This window comes from Myotis lucifugus, unplaced genomic scaffold, assembly GCF_000147115.1.
Source record: "Myotis lucifugus unplaced genomic scaffold, Myoluc2.0 scaffold_8, whole genome shotgun sequence".
Taxonomy (NCBI): domain Eukaryota; kingdom Metazoa; phylum Chordata; class Mammalia; order Chiroptera; family Vespertilionidae; genus Myotis; species Myotis lucifugus.
Window position 1 is genome coordinate 12,609,948 of NW_005871056.1, and position 26,033 is coordinate 12,635,980.

Sequence of the window (26,033 nt, forward strand, 5' to 3'; positions counted from 1 at the left end):
TTAATTTTTCCTTGCAGATTAAGCCTTTTATTCCATAGGGAGATAGGGAAAATAGGTCTGGGCCAGTTGGCACTGCCTGCTATTCTACTCTTCAAGCTCCTGAGGGCAGGAATGAGGAGCTTTCTTTGATTTCTCCCACATCCTATCCCATCCCCCATTAGTAAGCCTTTTGAAATTCCAGCCTGTAATAGGGTGGGAATTCTCCTATGATTACATCCCCCAGGGACTTCACACTCTCATGTTAGCTCATATTCAGTCTTCAGCAATTTGTCAACATTTGTGGTTTAATCTTTCTAACTGCAGTGGGATTCATCCATGCTCTTGTGACTGTTTCCTTTAGTCAGAGAGAAGGCTTTTTTCTCCTTCAGGGTTTTAGTTGCTTGTCCAGCCTCTGTGTTGCTCCATCCAGGCGGCATTGCCTAGAGCAGCGGTTCTCAACCTGTGGGTTGCGACCCCTTTGGGGGTCTAACGACCCTTTCACAGGGGTCGCCTAAGACCATCGGAAAGCACATATTGAATATATAATTACATATCGTTTTTGTGGTTAATCACTATGCTTTAATTATGTTCAATTCGTAACAATGAAGATACATCCTGCATATCAGATATTTACATTATGATTCATAACAGTAGCAAAATTACAGTTATGAAGTAGCAACGAAAATAATTTTATGGTTGGGGTCACCACAACATGAGGAACTTATTAAAGGGTCGCGGCATTAGGAAGGTTGAGAACCACTGGCCTAGAGGTTGGGTTAGGTCTGACAGCGGTTCTCAACCCGTGGGTCTCGACCCCTTTGGTGGTTGAACGACCCTTTCACAGGGTCGCCTAAGACCATCCTGCATATCAGATATTTACATTATGATTCATAACAGTAGCAACATTAGAGTTATGAAGTAGCAACGAGGATAATTTTATGGTTGGGTCACAACATGAGGAACTGTATTTAAAGGGCCAGAAGGTTGAGAACCACTGGGTTAGGAGAAAATGGGGGGAAGAGAGAGTAATTTCCTCCACTCGCTAAACCTTAGGAATACACTTTGTGGTTATAGAATAACTTGAGACTTGCCTTAGAACTCAGCATATGATCCATTTTTATAAATGATCTTTTTGTGCTTGATTATTTGTTCTGCAGTTACTGGGTGCTTTGTCATATGAATGTCTATTTAAGTCCAGCTTGTTAATCATGCTATTCAGATCTATATTTTTATCTATTTCCCCCCTTTTTTGGGTCATTTGTTCTATCAACTACTGATAATAATTTCCTCATTATGCTTATGGATATTTTTCACTTGTAATTTTGCTAAGTTTTGGAGGCTATATAATTATATGAATACAGATTTTAAAATTGTTATATCTTTCTAATGAAGTATACATTTCATCCTATAAATTATAACTGTTAATGTTTTTGCATTAAAGTCTGCTTTGTGTATGTACTAAACTAGAGCAACTTTCTTTATTTTGTATGACCTTTTCCATACTTTTTATTTTTAGATGTGATTCTTGTAAGCACCATTATAGTTGAATTTTGTTTATTTATTTTTGGTTAATTTTTTTAAAATTATACTTTACATTTACTGTTTTGTATTACTTTCAGGTGTACAGCATAGTGCTTAGATGATCCTATAGTTTATAAAGTTCCTCCTGTTATTTGCAGTACCCACCTTTTAAAAAATTTAGTCTAATAATTTTTATCTTTTGATCCAGTTACATTTAATATAATTACTGGAATATTTGGGTTTACGTTTGACATCATACGTTTTGCTATTTATATGTTCCACTTTTTGGTGATTGTGCTCCCTCTTTTTGCATTTATTTGGGTATTTTAATTCTGTTTTTTCTTTCTTTTTTCAAAAAATATATTTTGAATTGTTTCAGAGGGGAAGGGAGAGGGAGAGAGAGACATCAATGGTGAGAGAGAATCATTGATTGGCTGCCTTCTGCATGCCCCCTACTGGGGATCGCCACAACCTGGGCATGTGCCCTGACCAGTAATCAACTGGTGACCTCCTGGTTCTTAGGTTGACGCTCAACCGCTGAGCCACACTGGCCAGACCTATTTTTCCTTTCTACAGTGGGGCCTTGACTTACGAGTTTAATTCGTTCCGTGACGGAGCTCGTAACTCAAATTATTCGTATGTCAAATCAACAGTGAACGAGTGAGACACGTGATGCTGGGCTGATGTTGTGGCGTTCACTGTGACGTTTGCTGCACCAACTAGCGGTGAGGTATCTGAAGCTGGCTCGTAACCCGAATTTTAGCTCGCAACTGAAAGCAAAAAATCGGCTGAAAGACTGTTCGGATCTCGAAAAACTCGTTAGTCGGGACACTCGTCAGTCAAGGCCCCACTGTATTAATATAGAAGTTATATACTCTTTTGCTCCTTTCTTAAATGTTTATCCTAGAAATTAAAACATGTATTTTCTTTCTTTTTTAAAGTGTGAGAGTTTATTTTTTGAATACATAATGTCATGAGGTACAAAATTCAAAATATACAGAAGGTTATATAATAGAAAGACCTCTCTCACACCTGCCCACCAGCTGCCCAGTTCTCTCTAGATGACTCAGATGTGTATCCACTAGTACAGTCACCTTGCCTCTTTACTGGCCCCCAAACATACTGTGTTTACTGCTGTCTAAGCTGGAAGTCTTGGTTTATATCTTACTGTTTATTCATCTTCTTATCCTTTAAAGCTCAGTTAAAGTCTTTTTCTCTTTCATAAAATTTTCCTAAACAAATCTAATTCTAACTGCTTTTCCAGAAGTCTGATGGTAATTGCAGTTTCCCTCACACATTTTAGCGCTTAATTGTGTTGTTTTGGGTTATTTAAGTTTGAAGTATGTAAATCTTTCAATGCTAGATTGTGTGTTCTTTGAGGGCAGGATAATATGTCTTATTTGTTGTATACAATGCTGAGCACATAGCAGATGTCCCCAAAATACTTGTCTAATTAAATTGCTTCCTGGTAATGGCTGTCAGAAGCTGATTTTTCAGTAAATTTTCAATTCTGGTGCATCTTGAATCTCAATTATACATGGTAGATAAGTTTTTAGAGTTGCTTTTGAATGCAAAATTATAGATACAGAATTGGAAGCTATTTGAAAAAAACATTTGCTTATAAAATTGTGTTGTTTTTCATGTACTTGTATTTCATATTAAGATTAGAATTATTGGGATATCTATTTCTAATTCCATATCATAGTGTAAAAATATTCATTGCTACTTATGACATGTGCCACTTTTAAGTATTGATAAGTTAATTTTTTTCCCATATATTTTTTTGATTAAAAATTTTCTTGAGTTTTGAATAATTAGAAAATAATGAAAAATATTGGGAAAAATTACCCTATTTCTACCAGTGATAGAGAAATGTTAACATTTTATGTATATACTCAGTATTTTTCTGTGTGTATATAATAGATAATAAGTTTTCCCCTCTAAGTTTCTCACTTAATTATTAATGTTTGCTTTTCAGCTTTTACTAAAAGGATTCCTGTATACTTTAGAAGTGCTTGAGGAAGAGTGATAAAGGCAAGTATCCAACTCTTTATTGTTAATGAAATAACTGGTTCATTGTCAAACCAATAAGCTTTGGTTACCACACCTATCAAAAAAAAATATATATATATATGAAAGAAAAAGGATTTGTATATAATTTGGAATTTTTTTAAAGCACCCTCATAAACATTCGACAGATTTAAAAAACATAATTTTTAACTTTTTTTTCTTTCTTTATTGATTAAGGTATTACATATGTGTCCTTAGCCCCCCATTAACTTACTTCTGATACTAATTCAGAACAACTTGTTTCTTAAATGTGAACTAATGGTGTATTGTATTTTGGCAAAATGGGTTCTATAAAAATTGTTAAAAATTCTGAGAATTTAACAAAGTTACTTTAAATGTTTGGTATGTAGGTGGTTTTTTCTCCTCTTTCCCCCTTTTCACTCCTTCACCCTGCCCCCTTTAAGCCATGTCCTTCTGTTCCTTTTTCTTTTCTTACTTCCTCTGGTTTACTTATAAGAACTCTACTTTTCAGAGAAGCTGAGTGAATAAAAGAGAAGCCAACATTTCCTTCTTACAAAAGCATACTTACTTTGCAGTTGAACTTGTGTTAAACTAGGGGTCTCAATATATAGTTAGTTATTCAGGGAATTTTATAAACTGAGCAACAGTTATTATTTATTTGAATTTTACAGAAGAAAATAGAGGATTCCTAAAAAACTTTGCCATTGTTGAATTTCTTTAGTGCTTGCATTCTTTTTTTTCCCCCCACCTGAAACGATATGAATGTCCCTTATTGGTTGTAATGGGAAGTGGAAAAGGAAGGGGATACGACAGCTTCGGCTCTTGTGGCTTCACAGACTCTGTGGCCACCCCCCCCTTCTTTTTGTATATATTTTTATTGATTTCAGAGAGAGTAAGGGAGAGGGAGGGAGAGAGAGAGAGAAACATCAGTGATTAGAACATCATTGATCAGCTGCCTCCTGCACATCTTCTACTAAGGATTGAGCCCACAACCACGGCATGTGCCTTGATTGAGAATCAAACTGTGACCTCCTTGTTCATAGGTTGACGCTCAGCCACTGAGCCACACTGGTTGGGCTTGTGCTTGCATTGTTACTGTCAGCAATTTTATAGAGTTAATTATTGCAACGTTACTGTCTTTGATATTTTTGGCACAGCATTTGATCTTCCTTAATATTTGACTTATATTGAAAGGTGGCCTTAAATATTTTGTTGGCCTACAGAAAATTTTAGCAAAGGTCAAAATTTTGCCTTATATTGAAAGGTGGCCTTAAAGATTTTCTGTTGACCTGCAGAAAATTTTAGCAAGCGTCAAAATTTTGACCATATTTCTTGTTTGTTGATATCACAGTAATAATGCAGATGATAGCTACAAGTGTAAGTACCAGATTACATTTTACCAGGTGTACTGGTTAATAATGTGGATTTTGTAATCAAAGAAAACACGATAATTTCAAGAGAAACATCAAAAGTGCTTTATTCAAAGTAATGTCCATCATTAGCTACACAGTGCACCCGCCCCCCCCCCCCCCCATTTCAGGTAATTTGTGGATACCGTCCCAATAGAACTTTTCTTGTTTTGAGGCAGATCATTCAGAGACCCAATTTTTCACTTCTTTGTACGTTTTGAAGTGCCATCGATCAGAACAAGTGGTAATCTGAAGGAGCAAAGTCTGGTGAATACAGCGGGTGGGTTAATACTTCCCAGACAAGATCTTTTAACGTGTCTTTAACTGGTTTTGAAGTGTGTGATGATGCGTTATCATGAAGCAAAATTACTTTGCCATGTCTTCCAGAACATTCTGGTCATTTCACGATCAAAGCATGGTTCAAACTGATGATTTGTTGTCGGTAGCGATCAGTATTAACGGTTTCATCTGGTTTTAGAAGCTCATAATACACCACACCTTCCTGATCCCACCAAACGCAGAGCATTGTCTTCTTTCCAAAGCAATTTGGCCTTGCAGTCAATGTTGATGGTTGACCTGGATCAACCCATGATTTTGTGCGTTTGGGATTCTCAAAATAAATCCACTTTTCATCGCCAGTCACAATTCGATGCAAAAAAGACTTTCTTTTGTGCCGTTGAAGCAACATTTTACTGATGACTTCTGTTTTCCATTTGTCTTTTGTTAAGTTGATGTGGCACCCATTTTCCCTTAAAATCTTTCCCATTGCTTGTAAACGATTGGAAATTGTTTGCTGAGCAACGTTTACTTTCTGCAAGTTGTTTTTGAGTTTGACATGCATCTTCATCCCGTAATGCTCGTAATTGTTGGTCTTCAAACTTTTTTGGTTGACCTGGACGTTCTTTGTCTTTCACATCAAAATCATCACTTTTACAGCATTTAAACCAGCGTTCACAAGTATCTTGAGATGGAGCATGTTCACCATAAGCTTCCCGAAGTATTCAGCAGCACTTTTCTTAAAAATAAAGTAATGAATTATAATTTCCCACAAATGCTCTTTTTTTGGCACGAAATTCGACATTTTTAAGTGTAAAAATACCTATGATGTTAACACCTTCAGAAAATTTGACATACAAAGTTTTGAAGTTTATTGTCAATACAACAAAATAGCATACATATCAAATCGCATGTATATCAACATATGTGTAACTCCATCTATTGAAAAAATCCGCATTATTAACCAGTACACCTGGTATCATCAATATAATAGGTTGTTTTTCAAACTTCTTTTCTTACCACTTGATGTTTAAAACTCAACTTAGAGTGCCATGTTAGGTAAGCCTGTGCTGGTTAGTATGGTTATGTCTTGCCTTTAGAAATCCAAGAATTTATTCCTGTACTATTACATAACCATTGTATTTGTGTAGATAGCCTGTGCAAGCTTTGGCTTGGAGATTGACATCCTATTTCTAGATTTTCTTAGGAATGCTGGCATTTCCTTATAATTAATCATCACTTTAAATTATATGAAAATAAATGATGTCCAAATGCTAGTGAAATCTCAAATGAATTTACTAACATATAAAATGTACCATATTTTTCATTAAATATAAAAGAAGCATAAGATCACTTGATTAGTTTATAACAGTGCCCAAAGGAATAGGTTTGTTGAGTAATAAATGCCTTATAATTCCTTTTACCTTTATATATGAAACAAGTAGGTTTTCCAACTAACCTTGACATTGTGCCTTTATTCATGGTACCTTTTACCTCTCATGGGAGAAATTTATCTTATATATTTTATTTTCTAAACCAACAAGAAAATCATTTGTGTTATTTAGGTAATGAAATACAAAGAAAGAAAAAAGTAAATTACTTCTTCATTATCAATCTGCTGCTTTCACATCCTCCTATCTTCTCAGGGTCTAACTAGCCCAGTGCAAGAAGAGAGATTAGTTGATGTACAGTGTTACTGGATTATTTTGGTAAATTTTCTCTGAGAAGCTCAAAGCTTTGCAGAGTGGAACTAATTCAATAACTATTAGTCTACCCTACAAACTCATGAGGGAAGGTGAAGATAATTAAATACAGTATACTGTGGCAACATTTTTGCCCACAAGGAGCCCCAGAAAACTCCAGTAGAGACCAAGATAGCCATTAATCTAATAAGGATTAAGGGTTTTTTTCTTTCTTGGCTTTCCTACAGAAAAAAAGAAAAAACAACCCAGAAGCAATGTACAGTCAGGAAAGGGGTATGGCAGGATTTTAGTGTGGCCACAAAGAATTTGAGTGAAAGGCACTAAAATTTCCCATTCTAGTAGCTGCTATTTGCCTAGTTTGGGAGCAAAGAATTTTGTGGTATTTAGAAAAAGAGAGACAGTATCTTTTACCTCATCACATTATTTATGCTTCTGAGTCATGAAGAGGTCAGGAGATGGGGAAATAGGCATGAAAGAACGTGGACAGCAGAGCCACAATGACAGTGCCCATATAATGGTAAGAAGGTCTTCTGAGAATAGCTACCAGGAAGAATACTAGTGGGTTTACATTCCTGTCCCTCTGAACTCTAGTAGCCTTGAGTTTATGGTAAACTTACTACATCCAGGTAATTAATGCCTTCTAGATTACTACTTGGTGGCAAGGAGTCCTCATTTCTCAAGAACATGACCACCTTAGTGCTTCATTGATAGTGACTTAAACTGTTCAAAGTACTTGGGGTAGTGTAGGGAGTTTTAAAGGTCTTTGAACAAAAAAGTTGAGGGAAAATATGGACATAAAGAAGTTCTTCCTATACCATATTTTGTCCTCTCTAGCAGGTTCTGTGCCTCAATGCAATTTTGTTTTATATATTTCTGTGATGAAAAATCTCATGCCTACCATCTCTCCTCCTCTTTTTGTGCATGTGATTTCTGTAACCATGGCAGTTGTGCTGACCTTACATTTTTTAGTTTCAGCTTCCTTTTAATTTCCTGCATTTAATATTGGTGTGTGGTTGTTGCTATTTGATCTTTCTTTTTCTCTGCTCTTTTATTATACCCCAGTTATTGTGTTATTTCTTTGCTTTTGAATTTTTGTGGATATATGGGAAGCTTCTGTCAGGGATGATACTATTCAGAGAAAGGGAGTTCCTAGAATATCTTTTTTTTTAATAGTAGACTTTATTAATTTTTTACTCTCATTGAAATATTTTTGTTGAGTCCACTTCTCAAATAACATAGCAGCTTTAGAGTAAGAATGAGATGCTAAATAACTAGAATATCTTTTCTTGATAGCTGGTACTGAGCAAAACTCTAGTTTCTGAAAACAGATCCTGTCTGGATCATTCACTCATGCAGTGCCCCAAGGTCATTAGTGCTTCAACAGATACTTCAGCTTACAAGATTTTTTTTTCTATTTTCTTCTTAAAGAGCAAACTTTTCAGCCAGTAACTTTGATGAATATGAATGGTAACTAGAAATTCCTCTTTTCCATTAAAATATACACAGTTAGGTTGTGATATCTACTTCTTATTATTACGGTTTGAATTTACTGAGTTTCAGCAGTTGAATAATTAACTGTGGTTATGAATGAAAGGAATAAATCACCTCAGCAAGACTATACATATTGAATATTATGTTCTCTCTTGATTTCCCAAGCAATGGCTGTTTATCAACTATTATTGTGGTTTCCATTCCAAGATGACTGCTCTAGTATTCAATTTTTCATATATTAAAACTTGTAGGGATTTAAAAAAAAACATTGCTGTTTTCATTTCCTATGTACTTGTTTCTGAGCTTTTTCTCTTATTCTAGAAAATAATCATTACCCACTATCTAGAAAACTGTCTTTTAATCTTCTGATTAAAGATTGCTTAATGATAGTGCTCATTTGTTTGGCTAGTGGCATGTTTTTCTTTAACACTGGAGTTTCTGCATGGATTTATAATATGAGGTTCTTCTTCTTCTTCTTCTTCTTTTTTTTTTTTAAGCATTAGATAGGCATGAAGCCTCCATCTCACAGCTGCATGTGTAGTTACTATTGAAGCAAATGCCTACCTAATTTGACAGTCTTGGTGTGTTTAAAATTTTTGAGTTTGCAAATAAGCATATTAAGTCTACTGATGGAGCCTTCGGGCAGTGAACAGTTATATGAGGACCCTGATCCTGGAGGCAGATCCCAAGATGCAGAGGCCAGAAAGCAGACAGAATCAGAACAAAAGTTGTCTAAAATGACTCACAATGCTTTGGAGAACATTAATGTGATTGGCCAAGGCTTGAAGCATCTCTTCCAGCACCAGCGCAGGAGGTCATCTGTGTCTCCACATGATGTGCAACAAATTCAGGCAGATCCAGAACCTGAAATGGATCTGGAAAGCCAGAACACATGTGCAGAGATTGATGGTGTCCCCACCCACCCCACAGCTCTGAATCGTGTCCTGCAACAGATCCGAGTGCCACCCAAGATGAAGAGAGGGACGAGCTTGCATAGTAGGCGGGGCAAGCCAGAGGCCCCAAAGGGAAGTCCCCAAATCAACAGGAAATCTGGTCAGGAGATGGCAACTGTTATGCAGTCTGGCCGACCCAGGTCTTCATCCACTACTGATGCTCCTACCAGCTCTGCTGTTATGGAAATAGCTTGTGCTGCTGCTGCATGTCTTCCAGGGGATGAGGCAACTGTAGAGCGGGTAAGTCTGTTAGAGTTTCTTTTTCTGTTATTGTTCTTTCTATCTGGGATTCTTTTAACTTTTCTTTGGTAACTAAAAAGAGATAGCAAGAGATATCTCAAAGTTGTGGTAAAAGATAGTTCCTGTTTTTGTTAAAGGGAATGAATAATAATTATTGCAGCTAATGAATGCATGCTTATAATTATATTCCTATTTGCTTCCTAACATATTGCTGTATTTTGTTTATTTTACTCTTTTGCTAAATCATCAGTATACTTTATGTGTTCTTTATGTCTTAAAAATCTCAGTTTTATGGTAGAGAAACAAAGATGCTTTGTTGTTGCATTGGTTTTGCACATGAATTGGCTTTCTTACATTAATGAAGGTAATGAATAAAGTTCTAGAATCTGGGTGTGTCTGCTTAGTGTGGAAATATAAATTGCTTATAATTTTCATACATACTGTGCCATTCAATATACATTTTGCTTTCTGCAGTAGAGCATATGCATTCTTTATTTTTTAAATAGTGGCTTTCACACTTTATTTTTTAAAAATATGTTTTGATTGATTTTAGAGAGGAAGGGGGGGAAGAGAGAGAGAGAGAGAGAGAGAGAGAGAGAGAGAGAGGGAGAAATATCGATGATGAGAGAGAAACATCAATCAACCACTTCCTGCAAGGCCCCCTATCAGGCATCGAGTCCACAAGCCACAAGCAGGGGACAAGAAAAGGGGAAAAGAAAGTTGTTGTTTTTTTTCAAATATTGGTAACTAGAGCAGCTTGTTTGAATGAAGGCAGAAATCTAAGCAGTGACAAATGCTGATTTCAACACTACCCCTTTTTGGTTTCTTTTGTTCTTGTTGTTTCTTATGTTATTACTTCTAAATAACTTGTCTTTTTCCAATGAGTAGCAGTGGAAATAAAATACTGGAATGATTCCCTAAAGTTATTTTAAAACTGTTCATCATTATAATATAAGCAATGACATTCTGGATTCTCAGATATCTAAACAAAATAATAAGAACAAAAAAGTAATTATTTACAGTATCTAAGATAAGGTCTCTTCTGTTTAGTGAGTTAACCAGTTAAATAAATAATCTCCATGGAGCTATTTCTGCATAGCAGGGTTGAGGGTGGGGTGGAAAAGAGCTCAAATTAAAGTCTCACATTAACCATAATATAATGTTGCATAATTATAGTTAAGAAAGGGGGATGACGGTGAGAACTATTCCTGTATCATCTTTCTTACTGCCATAAAACACCAAGAAGCTTGCCTTGAGAATACTGAATTTTAATGACTCATTTGATAATTGAGAATCTTTTCCATGTACTTGGTAATAATTTTGCAAGAATGTTTTGTGGAAGTGAATTTGTTTTAATGTCATTATATGGGATCATACTCAGCTTGTTGAGTATATAATGATGCAAGACTTTTATGTATATAATATAATTTAAGTTGCATGTCAGCTTTTTGAGGTATGTCTGATCTCCATTTGTACAAACAAGGTAATTAGAGCTTAGGAAATTTTAAAATTTACTTAGACCAGAGAGCTCGTCCATGGCTGAGTCTAAGTCGTTTGCTCATTCTACCATAGCACAGATGCCTCAATATTGTAAGTTTTTATTATGTATTTAGTGGGAAAGGTGTAATATAAAGACAGAGAGTGTAGAAGATCGTAGAAGGATCTAGACTGCCAAAAAGTTAGTAACCTACCAACTAGTTGGAAGGTACATCTAAGTAGGCTAATTTTCCTAAAACACCTAAGAAAAATTAAACAATTTGTTTTAACAATTAACACAAGATTTGAAGCCCCAAAACTAACTCTTGTAGAGAAATGAGTAAGGTAGAAATTTGGATAAAAGAAAGAAGTAAAGGTTTCTAAATGCTTTCCGTATCTATTGTCAAAAGGTGGCAATGAAATTGCTAAAAGTCCAGAAGTCATTATAGCCTTTCTAACCTCCAAACAGTCTTTAAAATAGGAAAAGAAAAAAGAAAAAATAGGGGAAAGAGAGGTAATTGACTAATTTATCCTTGTTTTCAGGTAATCTGACTGGCAGGTAATCTGGCAGTTAATAGCAATGATTATTTTTAACTCTGTGTTTTTAGTTATTTTTTCCTTGCCAAGTTAATATAGCCACCTGGAGGGGTAAGACAAGAGTGCTGGAGCATTATCCTAAGAATGTTCCACTTTTCTTTTTGAGTCTGTCATTAACACAACATCTTAGGTTGGGAGTGACTTCTATAATCATTTTATTCAGCTCTGCAACATTCTCCCTAAGTGGTTAACTGGTCTCTCAGAATCTCTCAATGATTACCATTCTACTTGTGATGTTTCTGTTAGACAAATCCAACATATTAAATTGAAATCTGGTTCCCTGTATTTCTCCAGTTAATGCCAATCAGAATGTGTGTAATGCCTTTGCAGACATGAATAGCTTTCACAATGTGTGTGTCTGAATAGTTCCTTCTTTAGGCTAATAATACCTAGTCCAGTGATGGCGAACCTATGACACGCATGTCAGAGGTGACACGCGAACTCATTTTTTTGGTTGATTTTTCTTTGTTAAATGGCATTTAAATATATAAAATAAATATCAAAAATATAAATCTTTATTTTACTATGGTTGCAAATATCAAAAAATTTCTATATGTGACATGGCACCAGAGTTAAGTTAGGGTTTTTCAAAATGCTGACACGCCAAGCTCAAAAGGTTCGCCATCACTGACCTAGTCCTTGGGATATTCTTTTTTATTTTTAATTCAACAAATATTTATTGACCCAATCATTCTAAGTGTTAGAATGCTGTAGTGAATTCTCACTACAAACACTGTACTGTGAAGTATTACTATCTCATAAATTAGTTTATAAGTGAGGAAACAGAAAATTGAGGTCAAAGTGACTTGTCAAGTTCACCCACTTAATAAGTTTACTGGATGTCAGACCAAGTCTTTCTAACTCCAAAGTCATACTTTTGACCACTGTTCTTTGCTACAGTGAGTCTTGCCAAGAATAATCTCATAGCCATCAATAAGACCTGGAGTAGATAGCTCTAGGAGAAAGCTGACCTAAAGAATGGCTTAAATTACCTTCTAGCTATGAGATTCTGGGGTTCCTTGAGATGCTAAATGAGTTAGGGGCCTGGGTTCCACTGGGAAACTCCCAACAAATCAAGTAGATTATTAGCAGTCACATATTTAAGTTCGTAGTTTCAGCAATTCACTGAGGACACCAGAGGTCCATGAAAAATATGGATGCTTAACAAATCATCCTCCTGCAGAGGCCCCAAGCTAGGTTATGGGACTAACTCTTAACAAATCATCCTCATGCAGGAGGTCCCAACCAGGTTATGGGACTAACTTTTAACAAATGTTGGCCTAAAATCTGAAATTTGCAGGGATTTGTATGGTTAGTAAATAACTTTAGGATTTGCACTTTGGTCAATAAGGTGTTTTATGCTTTTAAATAACAGGAAGTTGACATTATGTCTTAAAAACCCAATTTAAATGTGTTTTTCTTTTTAAAGATCCTAGATATGGTAGCTTTCCAAAGATTCATTTTTCATTTGCTTGTCTTGTTTTTAGAATATTACTTATTTGCCTTGTCCGGTTTGGCTCAGTGGATAGAGCATCAGCCTGGGAACAAAAGGGTCTTGGGTTCGATTCCAGTCAAGGGCACATGACCAGGTTGTGGGCTCGATCCCCAGTGTGGAGTGTGCAGGAGGCAGCGATCAATGATTCTCTCCCTCTCCATTCTTCTCTTAAATCTCTCTCTCTGCCTCTCTCTCTCTCTCTCTCTCTCTATATATATATATATATATATATACACACACACACACACACACACACACACACACATATATACATATAGAATATTACTTATGATAATGTGAACATTTTCTTTAAAAACAAAGTATTTCCTGTTTCTGACTATAAAAAAGCATTTTGATATGGTATGCATGCTATGCTTTTAACAGTAATGTACTTGAAAAACTAGTTTTAAGAATAACTATCATTTTAAATGTTAATTGAAATGGACTTGATATCTTATTTTTTTTAAATTTATCTTTATTGTTGAAAGTGTTACAGATGTCCCTTTCTTCCCCTCCTCCCCACATTGATCCTCTCCACCCCACTCCCGCCCCCTCCCCAGGCCTTTACTGCACTGTCTGTCCATGGGTTATACATAATAAGTTCTTTGGTTAATCTCTTAGGCCCTTTCCTCCCCTGCTTCTCTCTGAGATTTGTCAGTCTATTGCATGTTTACCTGTCTCTTTTGTTTGTCAGTTTATTTTGTTGTTTAGATTCCACATATAAGTGAGATTATGTGATACTTGTCTTTCTCTGACTGGCTTATTTTGCTTAGCATATATTTTCTAGGTCCCTCCATGCTGTCTTAGAGGGTAAAAGATCCTCCTTTTTTATAGCTGCATAGTATTCCATTGTTTAAATGTACTGCAGATTTTTTTTTATCCACTCATCTACTGATGGGCACTTGGGCTGTTTCCAGATCTTAGCTATTTTAAATAGTGCTGCTATGAACATAGGGGTGCATATATTCTTTCTTTTTAATTCAATTTTATTATTTTTTAAAATCTTTAATGTTGAAAGTATTACATACTTTCAATGCCCCTTTTATCTCCCATTGACCCCCTCCAGCCTGCCCCCCACCCCCATATATTCTTTCTGATTGGTGTTTTAGGATTCTTTGGATATATTCCTAGAAGTGGGATCACTGGGTCAAATGGCAGTTCCATTTTTAATTTTTTTTTTTTTTAGGAAGCTCCATACTGTTTTCCATAGTGGCTATACTAGTCTGCATTCCCATTGATATCTTCTTTTTAAAAAATGTTTATATTGCCGTAACTGGTTTGGCTCAGTGGATAGAGCGTCGGCCTGCAGACTGAAAGGTCCCAGGTTCGATTCCAGTCAAGGGCATGTACCTTGGTTGCAGGCACATCTCCAGTAGGGAGTGTGTAGGAGGCAGCTGATCGATGTTTGTCTCTCTCATCGATGTTTCTAACTCTCTATCTCTCTCCCTTCCTCTCTGTAAAAAATCAATAAAATATATTTTTTAAAAAAAATAAAAATGTTTATATTGATTTTTAGAGCGAGGAAAAGGGGGCTAGAGAGGTAGAAGCATTGATGAGAGAGAAACATCATTGATTGGCTGCCTCCTACACACTCCCTACTGGGGATCGAGCTTAAAACCCACCCATGTGCCCTGACCAGGAATCCAACCGGTGACCTCTTGGTTCCTGGGTTGCCATTGATATTTTCTTGAGATTACTTCCAATGTTAATATTCTGAGGAATCCATCTTAGGCCTTTAAATGTAGATAAACTTAGTCAAATTAGATTTCATTTTTAGATTTAGGTTGGAGGAATAAAGATGTCCTCATAGGTTTTTATTTTCCTCTGAGTGTGTGTATGTGTGAAGCTTGATGGAGAGCTGGATAATCCATTTCTCTGCCACTAGCTCTGCATTTTAATACCAAGAAAATCACTTTATTATTTTGAAGGATTTCATTAAGTTCTGATGCTAAATAATTATTTATAGCTGGTTGATAGTATACTAATTATGAGTATTTAATATCTATTGAGGATCTATAATTACATAGGTAGGCCCCCTATGACTAAATAAATTTTTTAAAATAACAGGCATTAACTATCTAATGTTTTGGCCTCCAAATTACTTTGCTTATTCACACCTTTTAGTATGTCTCTAACATTTTTATGTTTAGTTATAAATTATACACATATAACTCTTTCTATATATTATGTATAACATATAACACAAAAATTAAAATTAAAAGAATGAAATACAAAATATAAATGGAAGTTGTAATGTTTTCTTTCCACATCCCATTGGATTATCTTACACATATCCTGGGGTACAAGTATCCTGTATTTAAATCAAGATTAAAAGTTAGAATAATTCCCCTTTAAATAATTTTTAGATCATATGAAAATCATTTATACCGCCATAGGAATATGACACTCGCACAATACAGGAACAGATATTTTACAATAGAATTGTCCAGCTTTGAAGTAGTCTGCTTTGGGGGGATTGGTCAGGCAAAATGTTTTCTGTATCTATGAATCTTGTTTCTGTTCTACTTGCTTGTTTGTTTTGTGTTTTAGATTCCATATGCAAGTGAAATATGGCATTTGTCTTTCTCTATTTGACATATTTCACTCAACAGAGTATCCTCTAGGTCCATCATGTTGTTGCAGATGACAAGATTTCATTCTTTTTTTTAAAAAATGACATGTCATATTCCATTGTATATATACATTACTTCTTCTTTATCCATTCACCTATTGACAGACACTTAAGTTGCTGCCATATTGTAAATACTGCTGCAATGAACATATGGATTCGTATATCTTTTCAATTTAATGTTTAGAGTTTCTTCAGATAAATACCCACAAGTGGAATTGCTGGGTCCTTCTTTGTCTCTTATTATAGCCTTTGTTTAAAAGTCTATTTTGTCTGGTATAAGTATTGCTTTTTTTTTTCATTTGCATGAAATATCTTTTTCCATCCCTTGAAGTGTCTTGTAGAAAGCATATGTAAAAGGTCTTACTTTGTTATCCATTCAGCCACCCTGTGTCTTTTGATTGAAGCATTTAATCCATTTGCATTTAAAGTTGTTCATAGATATTTATTGCCATTTTATTATTTATATTTACTATTTAGTTTTCTTCTTAAAGGTCACCCTTTAACATTTCTTGTAATACTGATTTGGTGGTAATGAAATCACTTAGCTTTTTCTTGTCTGGGAAGCTCATTATCTGTCCTTTGATTCTAAATGATAGCTTTGCTGGGTAGAGTAATCTTGGTGGTAGGTTCTTGCTTTTTATCACTTTGAATATTTTGTCCCATTTGTTCTGGCTTGTGAAGTTTCTGTTGAGAAATCAGCTGATGGTCTTCTGGGAGCTCTCCTATAGGTAACTAACTGCTTTTCTCCTGCTGCTTTTAAGATTCTCCCTTTGTCTTTAACCTTAGGCATTTTAATTATGATGTGTCTTGGTGTGGTCCTCTTGGGTTCATCTTGTTTGGGAGACTCTGTGCTTCCTGCACTTCTATGTATATTTCCTTCACTAGCTTAAGGAAGTTTCCTATCATTATTTTTTAAAATAGGTTTTTAATTTCTGTATCCTTTCCTCCTTTCTGTACCCTCATGATGTGAATGTTGGTATCCTTGAAGTTGTCCCAGAGGTTTCTTAAAGTATCCTCAGTGTTTTGGATTCTGTTTTCTTTTTGCTATACTGATTGGGTGTTTTCTACTTCTATATTTTCCAAATCGCTGAGTTGATCCTCTGTTTCCTCCACTCCATTGTTAATTCCCTGTGATGTATTTTTTTTTATATTTTAATTTTTTTTATTTTCACGAAAAATAATTTTAAATATAATAATGTTACATGCAATAAACATTAATACCCTATGATGTATTCTTCATTTAAGTTATTGTATTCTTCATTACTGACTGTTTCTCTTCGATCTCCATTTTTATGTTTCCTATCTCTTTGCTGAAGTTCTTACTAAGTTCATCTACTCTTCCCCTAAAATCATTGAGCATCCTTATAACCAGTGCTTATCTGCTAGATTGCTTTTTGTTTAGTTCATATTCTAGAGTTTTTGTTCTCTTCTTTCATTTTGGATATCTTTCTTTGTATCATTTTGGCTGCCTCCCAAACAGATATCTCCCAATCTTGGTAGAGTGGCCTTGTGTAGTAGGTGTCCTGTAGGGCCTAGTGGTGTAGGCCAGTGGTCAGGAAACTGTGGCTCGCGAACCACATGCGGCTCTTTGGCCCCTTGAGTGTGGCTCTTTCACAAAATACCGACTTCTGTGCATGGGCTACAAAGTTTCAATCGCACAGTACATGCGTGCCTGCATGTGGTATTTTGTGGAAGAGCCACACTCAAGGGGCCAAAGAGCCACATGTGGCACGCGAGCCGCAGTTTGCCGACCACTGGTGTAGGCCCTACCTCCCGGACACCTGAGCTAGAGCTGGGTGCTCCAAGTGTACTCCTCACCCTCATCCCCCGTTTGGGCTGTGTGTACTCTCCTATTGTAGTTGAGCCTGATTGCTGTTGGCACATCAGTGGGAGGAATTTAACCTCAGGCTGATTGGTTGCAAGGACTGGCCACAACCAGAGGATCTGCTGTGCAGGGGCCGAGTCCACAGAGCAGGACTCGATTTAATGGGGCTCTGGGGCCTAATGAGTTTGCCCCTTGAGTGTGCTGCTTGTGGAGGTGGGTGGGTTGTGCTTCAGTGTGGTGAAGTTGTCTACTGGGTATGCTTGCTCTGGGGCCTCCTGGGAGTTGCAGGCCAAGGTCAGCCACCACCTGTGCCTGCCTAAGGCTACTCAACATGAGCTACAGAGTGATCTACAAATGGCTGTTACTTGTGCTAGGCTTGGAGGTGCCTGGGAGAGGCCAAGCTGTGAACCAAGTTCAGTTGCCACTAGTGATGGGCCTGGGGACACTTAGCAAGATATACAGGCATGCCAAGGCCAAATGCTGCTTGTTTGGGGTTTGTGAACCTTTGAAAGATTTTAGGAAAATCCACAGGATGAGCCAAGATAGGCTGTTTGTATGGAAAAGCCACTGCAAGTGGCTTGGGTGGACCCACAAGTTGGGTAGTGCATGGTCTCAGGGAATCACCAGGGTGGGGTGAACAGTATTAGCCAGGTTGATGGAGACTCAGGTTGTGACACCCACCTGTTGGCTCTGTGGGAGGAGGGCTCAGTAAGAAAACAGCACTTTTGTCTGGGAGAAAGCTGTCCCTCCAGCCCTCATTGGACAATTCAGTTCATCCTATATGTCCTAGAGCCTTTTGAGCTGCTGCCCCAGTGCTGGAGCCCAGAGCAAGTAATGCCTGGAACTCCAGCAGCCCTCTCTCTCACTCAGCCACAATGCTGTTGTGGGATTCCCAAAAGAAATTCGTTCTTGCAAGATGATGCACTGGAACCCTAGGCTGCAGGGTCTGGTGTGGAGTTAGGACCACTGGCTCCTCAGGGGAGGCCTCTGTAGCTGAGATATCCCTCCCTATTTTTAACCACCATACATGGGTGTGACCAGCCCTCTCTGAGTGTCTGCCCCTCCTACCAGTCTCGATGTGCCTTCTGAATATTCTCAGTAATAGCACTCCTGTTCAGCTGGATTTCAGGTGGTTCTGAATGATGGTTGTTCTGTAGTTTAGTTGTAATTTTGATGGCGTTTGGGAGGATGTAAGTACCAAATTTACCTACTCCACCATCTTGACGGGTCTCATTGTGGTTTTGATTTGCATTTATTTGATGATTAGTGATGCTGAGCATACTTTTATATACTTGTTGGTCATTCGTATATCATCTTTGGAGAACTGTGTAAGTCCTTTGCCCATTTTAAAAATGCGTTTGGCTGCAGACTTCTCACATGTTGGAAAGAGCTAGGGAGGGTTCTATTTTACGAGAGCATTAATCATGTCACATTGGGCTTTAGGAATTCAACATATGAATTGGGGGGGGGCATAAACATTCAAACCATACATAATACAGGAAGTTTCAAATAATATGTACATTAGTTGGGTTAAAAAACAAACCAAGCTAACCTGCAGATAATACTGCATACTTTTATAAGTAAACTAGAGGCGTGGCGCACAAAATTCGTGTGCGGTACGGTCCCTAGGCCTGGCCTGCAATCAGGACCATCTTCCCCACTGCTAGCAGCCGGTTCCACCCTCCACCGCCACCCATCCTCGGTTCCCTGTTCGCCATCGGGTGATCGGAGCCTGCTGGCCAGGGGGAGGGAGCAAGAGGTTGGCCAGCCCCACCCCTGCCATGGGTCGCCCTCTGTGTGTGGGGCGACGGGTGGGGCAGGGGCCTTGGCCTGGCGCCACTGTGTCCCCCGCCACCCACCCCTGGTTCCCTGTTTGCCATCGGGCAAGGGGAGCCTGCTGGCTCAGGGAAGGGACCGAGAGGTGGTCAGTGCGCCTCATAGTGACTAGTCAAGCGGTTGTTCTGCTCGGTCCGCTGTTAGGATCAATTTGCATATTATCCTTTTATTATATAGGATAATATACAAATCCATAGTAAAAGAAGGATAAACTGATAACAGTGGTTACATCATTAACAGACTTTCTTATTCTTTATAATTTACTGTATTCTCTTTATTATAGGAAACATTTTATCAGAAAATATTAAATTGTAGGGAGTGATTATAAATGGGCAATAAATAATTGACAAATAGTTAAAGTTCATTTTTACAAAATGGAATAGAAAAACAAGTAGAACTTAATTAGCTGGAAAGATCAGGGAATTTGTGGGTATGGGAGATTTTTGAGGAAGAGAGAAGATAATGCAGAATGTTTTAGAAACTTTTAAAGTTTTATAGAGCCGCCCTAACCGGTTTGGTTCAGTGGATAGAGCGTCGGCCTGCGGACTGAAGGGTCCCAGGTTTGATTCCAGTCAAGGGCATGTACCTTGGTTGTGGGCACATCCCCAATAGGGGGTGTGCAGGAGGCAGCTAATCGATGTTTCTCTCTCATCAATGTTTCTAACTATCTCTCTCCCTTCCTCTCTGTAAAAAATCAATAAAATATATATTTTTTAAAATAAAGTTTTATAGAGCCATCAAGCACTACCTTAGTTTTTTAAGTCATTCATTCAGTAACTATCTAAGGGCCTAGTAGTTGTCAGAATACCACTGAGCATTTTAGGTTCCTGATGAGGGGGATGCAGACAAGGAAAATACAATACAGTGTAGTAAGGAAGAATCAGTTGGAGAAAGGAGTTGGTGAGAGTTGGTAGAGGCTTTCCTGAAGGAACAGAAATCTAAGCTGAGATTTGGGGTTAAGTTGAAAGTAGTGAGATATCTAGAGAGGGAAAGCAGGGGCTAGCACATGAAGCACCTTGTAAACTATTTTAAGGACTTGATTTTATAGTGTTTAAATATTTTGTGTAAATCATGTTAGTTGTTATTTTGTTAGTTGTTATTTAGTTGCTAGGCACTTAGTAGGCACATAATAAACTCTCTCCCCATCTTTCTTCTCCCTTTCCTTCTCTCCTTTGTATGTATTCACTGCAGGTGATGCATGGCATAAGTTTTTTGTTTTTGTTTTTTAAGGAAATTAATGCAAGCCCTAAAACATTGGTGATACAAGAGGAGACAACCTTAATTTAGCATTTTTGAAAGAGTCATGTCCAATTTATCAAAATAAAAATGTTATTTGACATGGTTGGCTATTCTTTAAATCAGCCATCATGATGAGTTAGTTATGGAATTGAATATGATGTAGTATTCAAAATTTTTTTAATCGTCAACAACTTTTAACATCTTACTACTTATTAATTGTATTACTTGCATGGGTATTTATATCGACAGGGCCTTGGATTTTTGTAAATAACTACACAAGTTACTTCATCTTATGTTAGATAAAATGTGGATCTTTAATGTTATCTGTTGTGGGATTCCCAAAAGAAATTCGTTTTTGCAAGACAGAAATCTTATATCATTTAAGGAGCCTGAATTGCCACAGGGAATCTTGAAACTGGCAGCACTGTGTACTAAACTTTCTGAAAATGGATTTCCTCCCCTTTTTGTTAAAGGAAGACAATAATTAAAAGAATCAGCCCTAGCTGGTTTGGCTTTTGGACAGAGCGTGGGCCTGCGAACTGAAGGGTCCTGGGTTTGATTCTAGTCAAGGCCACATGCCTGGGTTGCAGACTTGATCCCCAGTAGGGGGCAGTCGATCAGTGATCCTCTCTCATCATTAATATTTCTAATTCTCTTTCCCTTTCCCTTCCTCTCTGAAATCAATAAAAATATATTTTTAAAAAAGAATCAAGACTTCTGTGAAGTGAGAACCTATCACATTATTATTTATAAATAGTGGGCTATTCCCCTTTGGATAATTTATAGAAAAATAGTTAACAGGTGCAATTTAGCAAAAGTGGAATAAATGAATTTTGTTATAATCTACAATCCTATTCCACAAACAAAATAATATTCTGAACATTCTAGTCTTACGACATGTCTAGTATGAAAAAACTAAATTTTACTTACCACTTGATTCACACCTCTCTCTCTGTTTTTTTTCCACTGCATGGAATGCTCTCCCCCTTTTTTTTGTTTGTTTACAGAATTCCTATTCAACCTTAAAGACTCCAGCTGTAAGACTTCTTGTCCCACAGAAAGTTCATCACTCCCTCCTTCATGCCATTATTGTCTATGCTATTAAAGCAGTTGCCACATTATATTATCACTGCTATAATAGCACTTGCCACATTATGACAATTGTTTAAGTTTTCTGTTTCTGTACTAGATTATGACATCCTTAAGTAAAGGGAATGTTTCATTCCATATTGAGTGTCTGGTGTCGAAAATGCTTGTTTAGCATAAATGAGAGGGGGCTTTCTGAAGTGACGTGGTGTTGCATAATGAAAGCCTATTAAAGGTAAAGGGCTTATGGTTTTGTTGATTGACTGGTAGCTGGCATTGCACAGTTATTTCTACTGGGTTATCACAGGAAACTGGTTAAAAGCCACAGGGATGTTTGAACAATAAGATTTATTTTATGTAACTGTTACAAGACTGGATACCAAAGATATAAGGGAGGAACTATAAGCATATTACTGTATCTCAGGTTTGCCAGGCTATAGGGAAACTCATTCATAACTTACAGTGTAAAATTTCAAGTTTTAAAAATGGAATCATTATTCAATTTACAGAAAAAATTTACTACATGAGTATTTTAAGTAGTTAGTGTTCTTTAATAATTTAAAAAATAGAAAGAAGCATAATGTAATAGAAAAAGCAATGTAGTGTGTTGGTGCTCTTGTCCCACCATCAAGAAGGGTTCAGGAATCTGGAGAAGGCCGTGTGTATATGTTATAGGAATCCAGAGACTAATAAAGAGTCCAGAGATCAAATATAATTTTGAAAGGCATTGGAGGTCAGAGGAGCTTAGCTAAAGGAGCTAAGATCCAAGATCTTAAGTCTAAAGTTTTAGGTTCTCTTTGTCCCCAGGACCCCATGCTTTTTATTAACACAACTTGTCCTGAGGCATGCCTTTTAGCTGTCTGGCAGCCACTATCAGTTTCCTATTCAGGTTTGGGGAAATGCCTTCAGCCATTTCCAACAGGTGACTACATGTGGGACTCAACCTTTTGATGAAACTCTTGAAATTATGACATGCTGGAATTGGTCTTCGGCAGTAATGAAATCTGGGTATTTGGGTTCTAGTCCCGACTCTAATTCCAACTCTATGATTTATTTTCCTTCTCTGCAAAAATGTAATTCATAGTACATGATATTTCATAATACAAAACTTTAGCCCTGGCCAGGCCGTTTAGTTGGTTGGAACATTGTCCCATACATCAAAGGGTTGCAGGTTCGATTCCCAATAAGGGCACATACCTAGGTTTCCAGGGTTCAGTCAGAGTGAGTACGGAAAGCAACTGATTGATGTTTCTCTCTCTCTCTCCCTCCCCCCACTCCTCCTCCCTCCCTCCCTCCCTCCCTCCCTCTTGCTCTCTCATCAATGAAAACATATCCTCGGGTGAGGATTTTTAAAAATTACAAAACTGTTAATGTAAACTTATTTTTTAAATGCATTTATAGAGAATTTTAATAGAGAGTTTTAAGAATGAAGCTAGAACAAAGGGAGTTTTGTGTATAGAAACCAGCTAAATTGGGATGATTGTTTAAATTTTATAAGTATTCATCCAAGGTACTTGTGATCTGTTTTTTTTAGTGATAAACCAGAAAACAGTATAGGCCTAGTTTTGTGAAACAAACAAATGTGCAGGAAACTATATAGAAAGATAAAAATGTTATCTCTTTGCTTTTTTTCCCCCTACACAATGAAGAAAAACTAAAACACTTAAAAGACCACTTCATAAATAAATTTGTGGCTTTGGAAGTAGATTATTATTTTATATACAAGTAAAGAAAATGTATTGGGGTTGGGGCGAACATGTCAGAGACAGGTTTTTTTGTTGTTGTTGTTTCCTAGTTTTACTAAGAACTATTACCTAGAGTGGAAAGCAGAAGACAAGACCATTTAGTGATTGATATTCAGCTCTTCCGTAGTCATGACTAGAACAAGGTTTTTAATATGATGTCTATGGATGAGTTTTAGGGGAATCCATGTATCATTTGGAATTATATAGAAAATACTGTATATGACTGTTCATGCATTTCATGTATGTCACTCCAGTGACTGAGTCCATAACTTTTAACAGATTCACAAAGAGTGCATGATCCAAGAAGGACTAAAAAACCCCATGAACAGTTCCTGTTTGCCTCCTCCACATAGAGTATAAGAATATGATGTGGATTTTCAGTCAACAGCCTAAAGAATGATTGCAAAATTGTTGATTTTTCTCTAGGTTAAGCATTTATATCCTTTCTGCTATTCCTTTGAAACCTTTGATCTTGGTCTACGATTTTTATCCAAAAAGCTGCCCGTACTCCACAAAATGGGAAAAAGAGGATCTTTTCAGTTTTTTATCAAATGATTTTTAACCGTTGTTTTAAAAAATATATATGTTTATTGATTTCAGAGAGGAAGGGAGAGGAAGAGAGAGATATAAACATCAATGAGGAGAGAGAATCATTGATTGGCTGCCTCCTGCACACCCCCTACTGGGGATTGAGCCCACAACCTGGGTATGTGCCTTGACCAGAATCAAACCTGGAGACCCTTCAGTACACAGGCGGACGCTCTATCCACTGAGCCAAACCAGCTATGGCTTTTACCGGTTTTGTATCATTTAAGCAATTATAGGAGTTTTATCTTTATTTTAATATGCAAAAAATGTGTATGTTCATTCTAGAATGAATACACCATTCTTTTAATCCATAAGTGTTTCTTTGTGTATCTGGAACTTTGAGGATTTATACCCTGTTTAGTTCATGATTGATATTTAATGTGTACTGGATCTGTAGACTTCAGACATTTTTTTTTCTAATTCCTTTTACCTTCCTCATTCATTTTGGGGGGAGTGTAATTAGAAAAAATCAGCATTGATCTAGGATTCTGTATCAGAAACACCTCATATTTATGTTTAAAGACGGTATGTCTTTCTGTATATCTTTGATACATCTTTTTCTATCTTAAGGCAGTGTGAAATACATGTGTCATATTGTAGTGAATTTTTAAAAATTGTACATCATGTTTGGTGATAAGTGGAAACTGGTAGTGTGTGATATGATCATAGTTGAGAATAAGTATAGCATAAAGATCTTTTTTTTTCTTTCCAATTCCTTTTTCACTTGCCTGAAAATTTTTTTCAGTAACATTGTGGTTTACTCATAATAATATTGAGGTTTTAGAGAGAAGATTCTTACTTTACTTATCTGAACAGTTGGGATATTGATAGATATTTCACAGGGTTGTTTGAGAAATAAATGGAATAACAGATGTGGAATGCCTAACACTGCAACTGCACATAGTAGGTTCATTCTACCAAAGGCTGTATGCAGCATAAGATGTAATCATGCTTACAGAGAATTGAGAGTCACTGGAGCAGGGAAAAATTAATAAATGCCAACCTGTTCTGCCCTGATAAGTTATTAAATTCATTCAGAAGTAATGAACAATTCAAAGAGGAGCATGTAGAGTGAAAAGTTTCGTTAAATGAACCTTTATCCTTACATTGGTTGTCTGGAAGCAGAATCAAATAGATAGGAAGAGTGGCAAATCATAGCAAAATAATTTTTTTATCTTTGGAACTGCCCTCAAAATTGCCATTTTTCATACTTCTTTACCTGCATTAATTCATTTAGGTGTTTCTTTTGTGTAGATTTTTAAAAAATTATATTGTTCTTATGAGAGAGGGCAGCTTTAATATGCTGAACTTCCTAATGAAGTTGAAGTCACCCTTGGAGTATGTCTCTCTGCACCTGACATTCCTTCCCTGGGCAGGACCCTTCCCTGTGAATAAGAGGAAAGGGTTGGCCAATTACCATAGACAAAGCTGAACAGCTGCCGAGCTCAGCTGGGAGGAGTTTCCTTCTCTGAGCAGAGCTGGGGGTGGGGGGGGTGGGGGGGGGGGGAGAGGAGTGGGGGCGACTCTTGCCATGTCCTCCTATTCACATCCTCTCTTCCAGTGTATTACCTGAGTTGAAGGTTGAGAAGGGGTATTGCTCTTTGCAAGGGGGTCCCCTCCCCTTCTACTGGGAGAACTTAAAGTAGGAGGAATTGTTGCAGTTGCCAGTCTTCTACTAGAGGCAGAAGCTTTCTGAGCCCGGTGCAGCACTCCTCCTCCAGAACATCAGGTCCGGGAGTCTCAGGTGGCACCACAGCGACATCCTGGGGTAATGGTTTGGTAGAAAGGGAAGAAGAGTGGTCCTTCTGTCTAGACCCCTCACGGCTGACTCACAGGAAGTGCTAGCAGAGCTTGGCACTGGGCGCAGTCACTCCAGGATTCTGCCCCTCCCTGCCTCGGTCCGCCCGTCCT

At 37.2% G+C, this 26,033-nt stretch overlaps 1 protein-coding gene across 3 annotated transcripts in view; it reads left to right on the forward strand.

The window, feature by feature from the left end:
- Positions 1-26,033, forward strand: part of TMCC1 (transmembrane and coiled-coil domain family 1) — a 153,226-nt gene that overhangs the window by 22,465 nt on the left and 104,728 nt on the right. For 2 of the 3 annotated variants that reach the window (XM_014451292.2, XM_014451293.2), the window contains exon 1: positions 8,911-9,603. In XM_014451292.2, coding sequence (XP_014306778.1) covers positions 9,040-9,603 — 564 coding nt within the window. In that variant the 5' untranslated portion in view covers positions 8,911-9,039. Of the gene's footprint in view, positions 1-3,478; positions 3,535-8,910; positions 9,604-26,033 lie in introns of those variants that run through there. The other variant, XM_006083806.3, reaches the window with a different exon arrangement.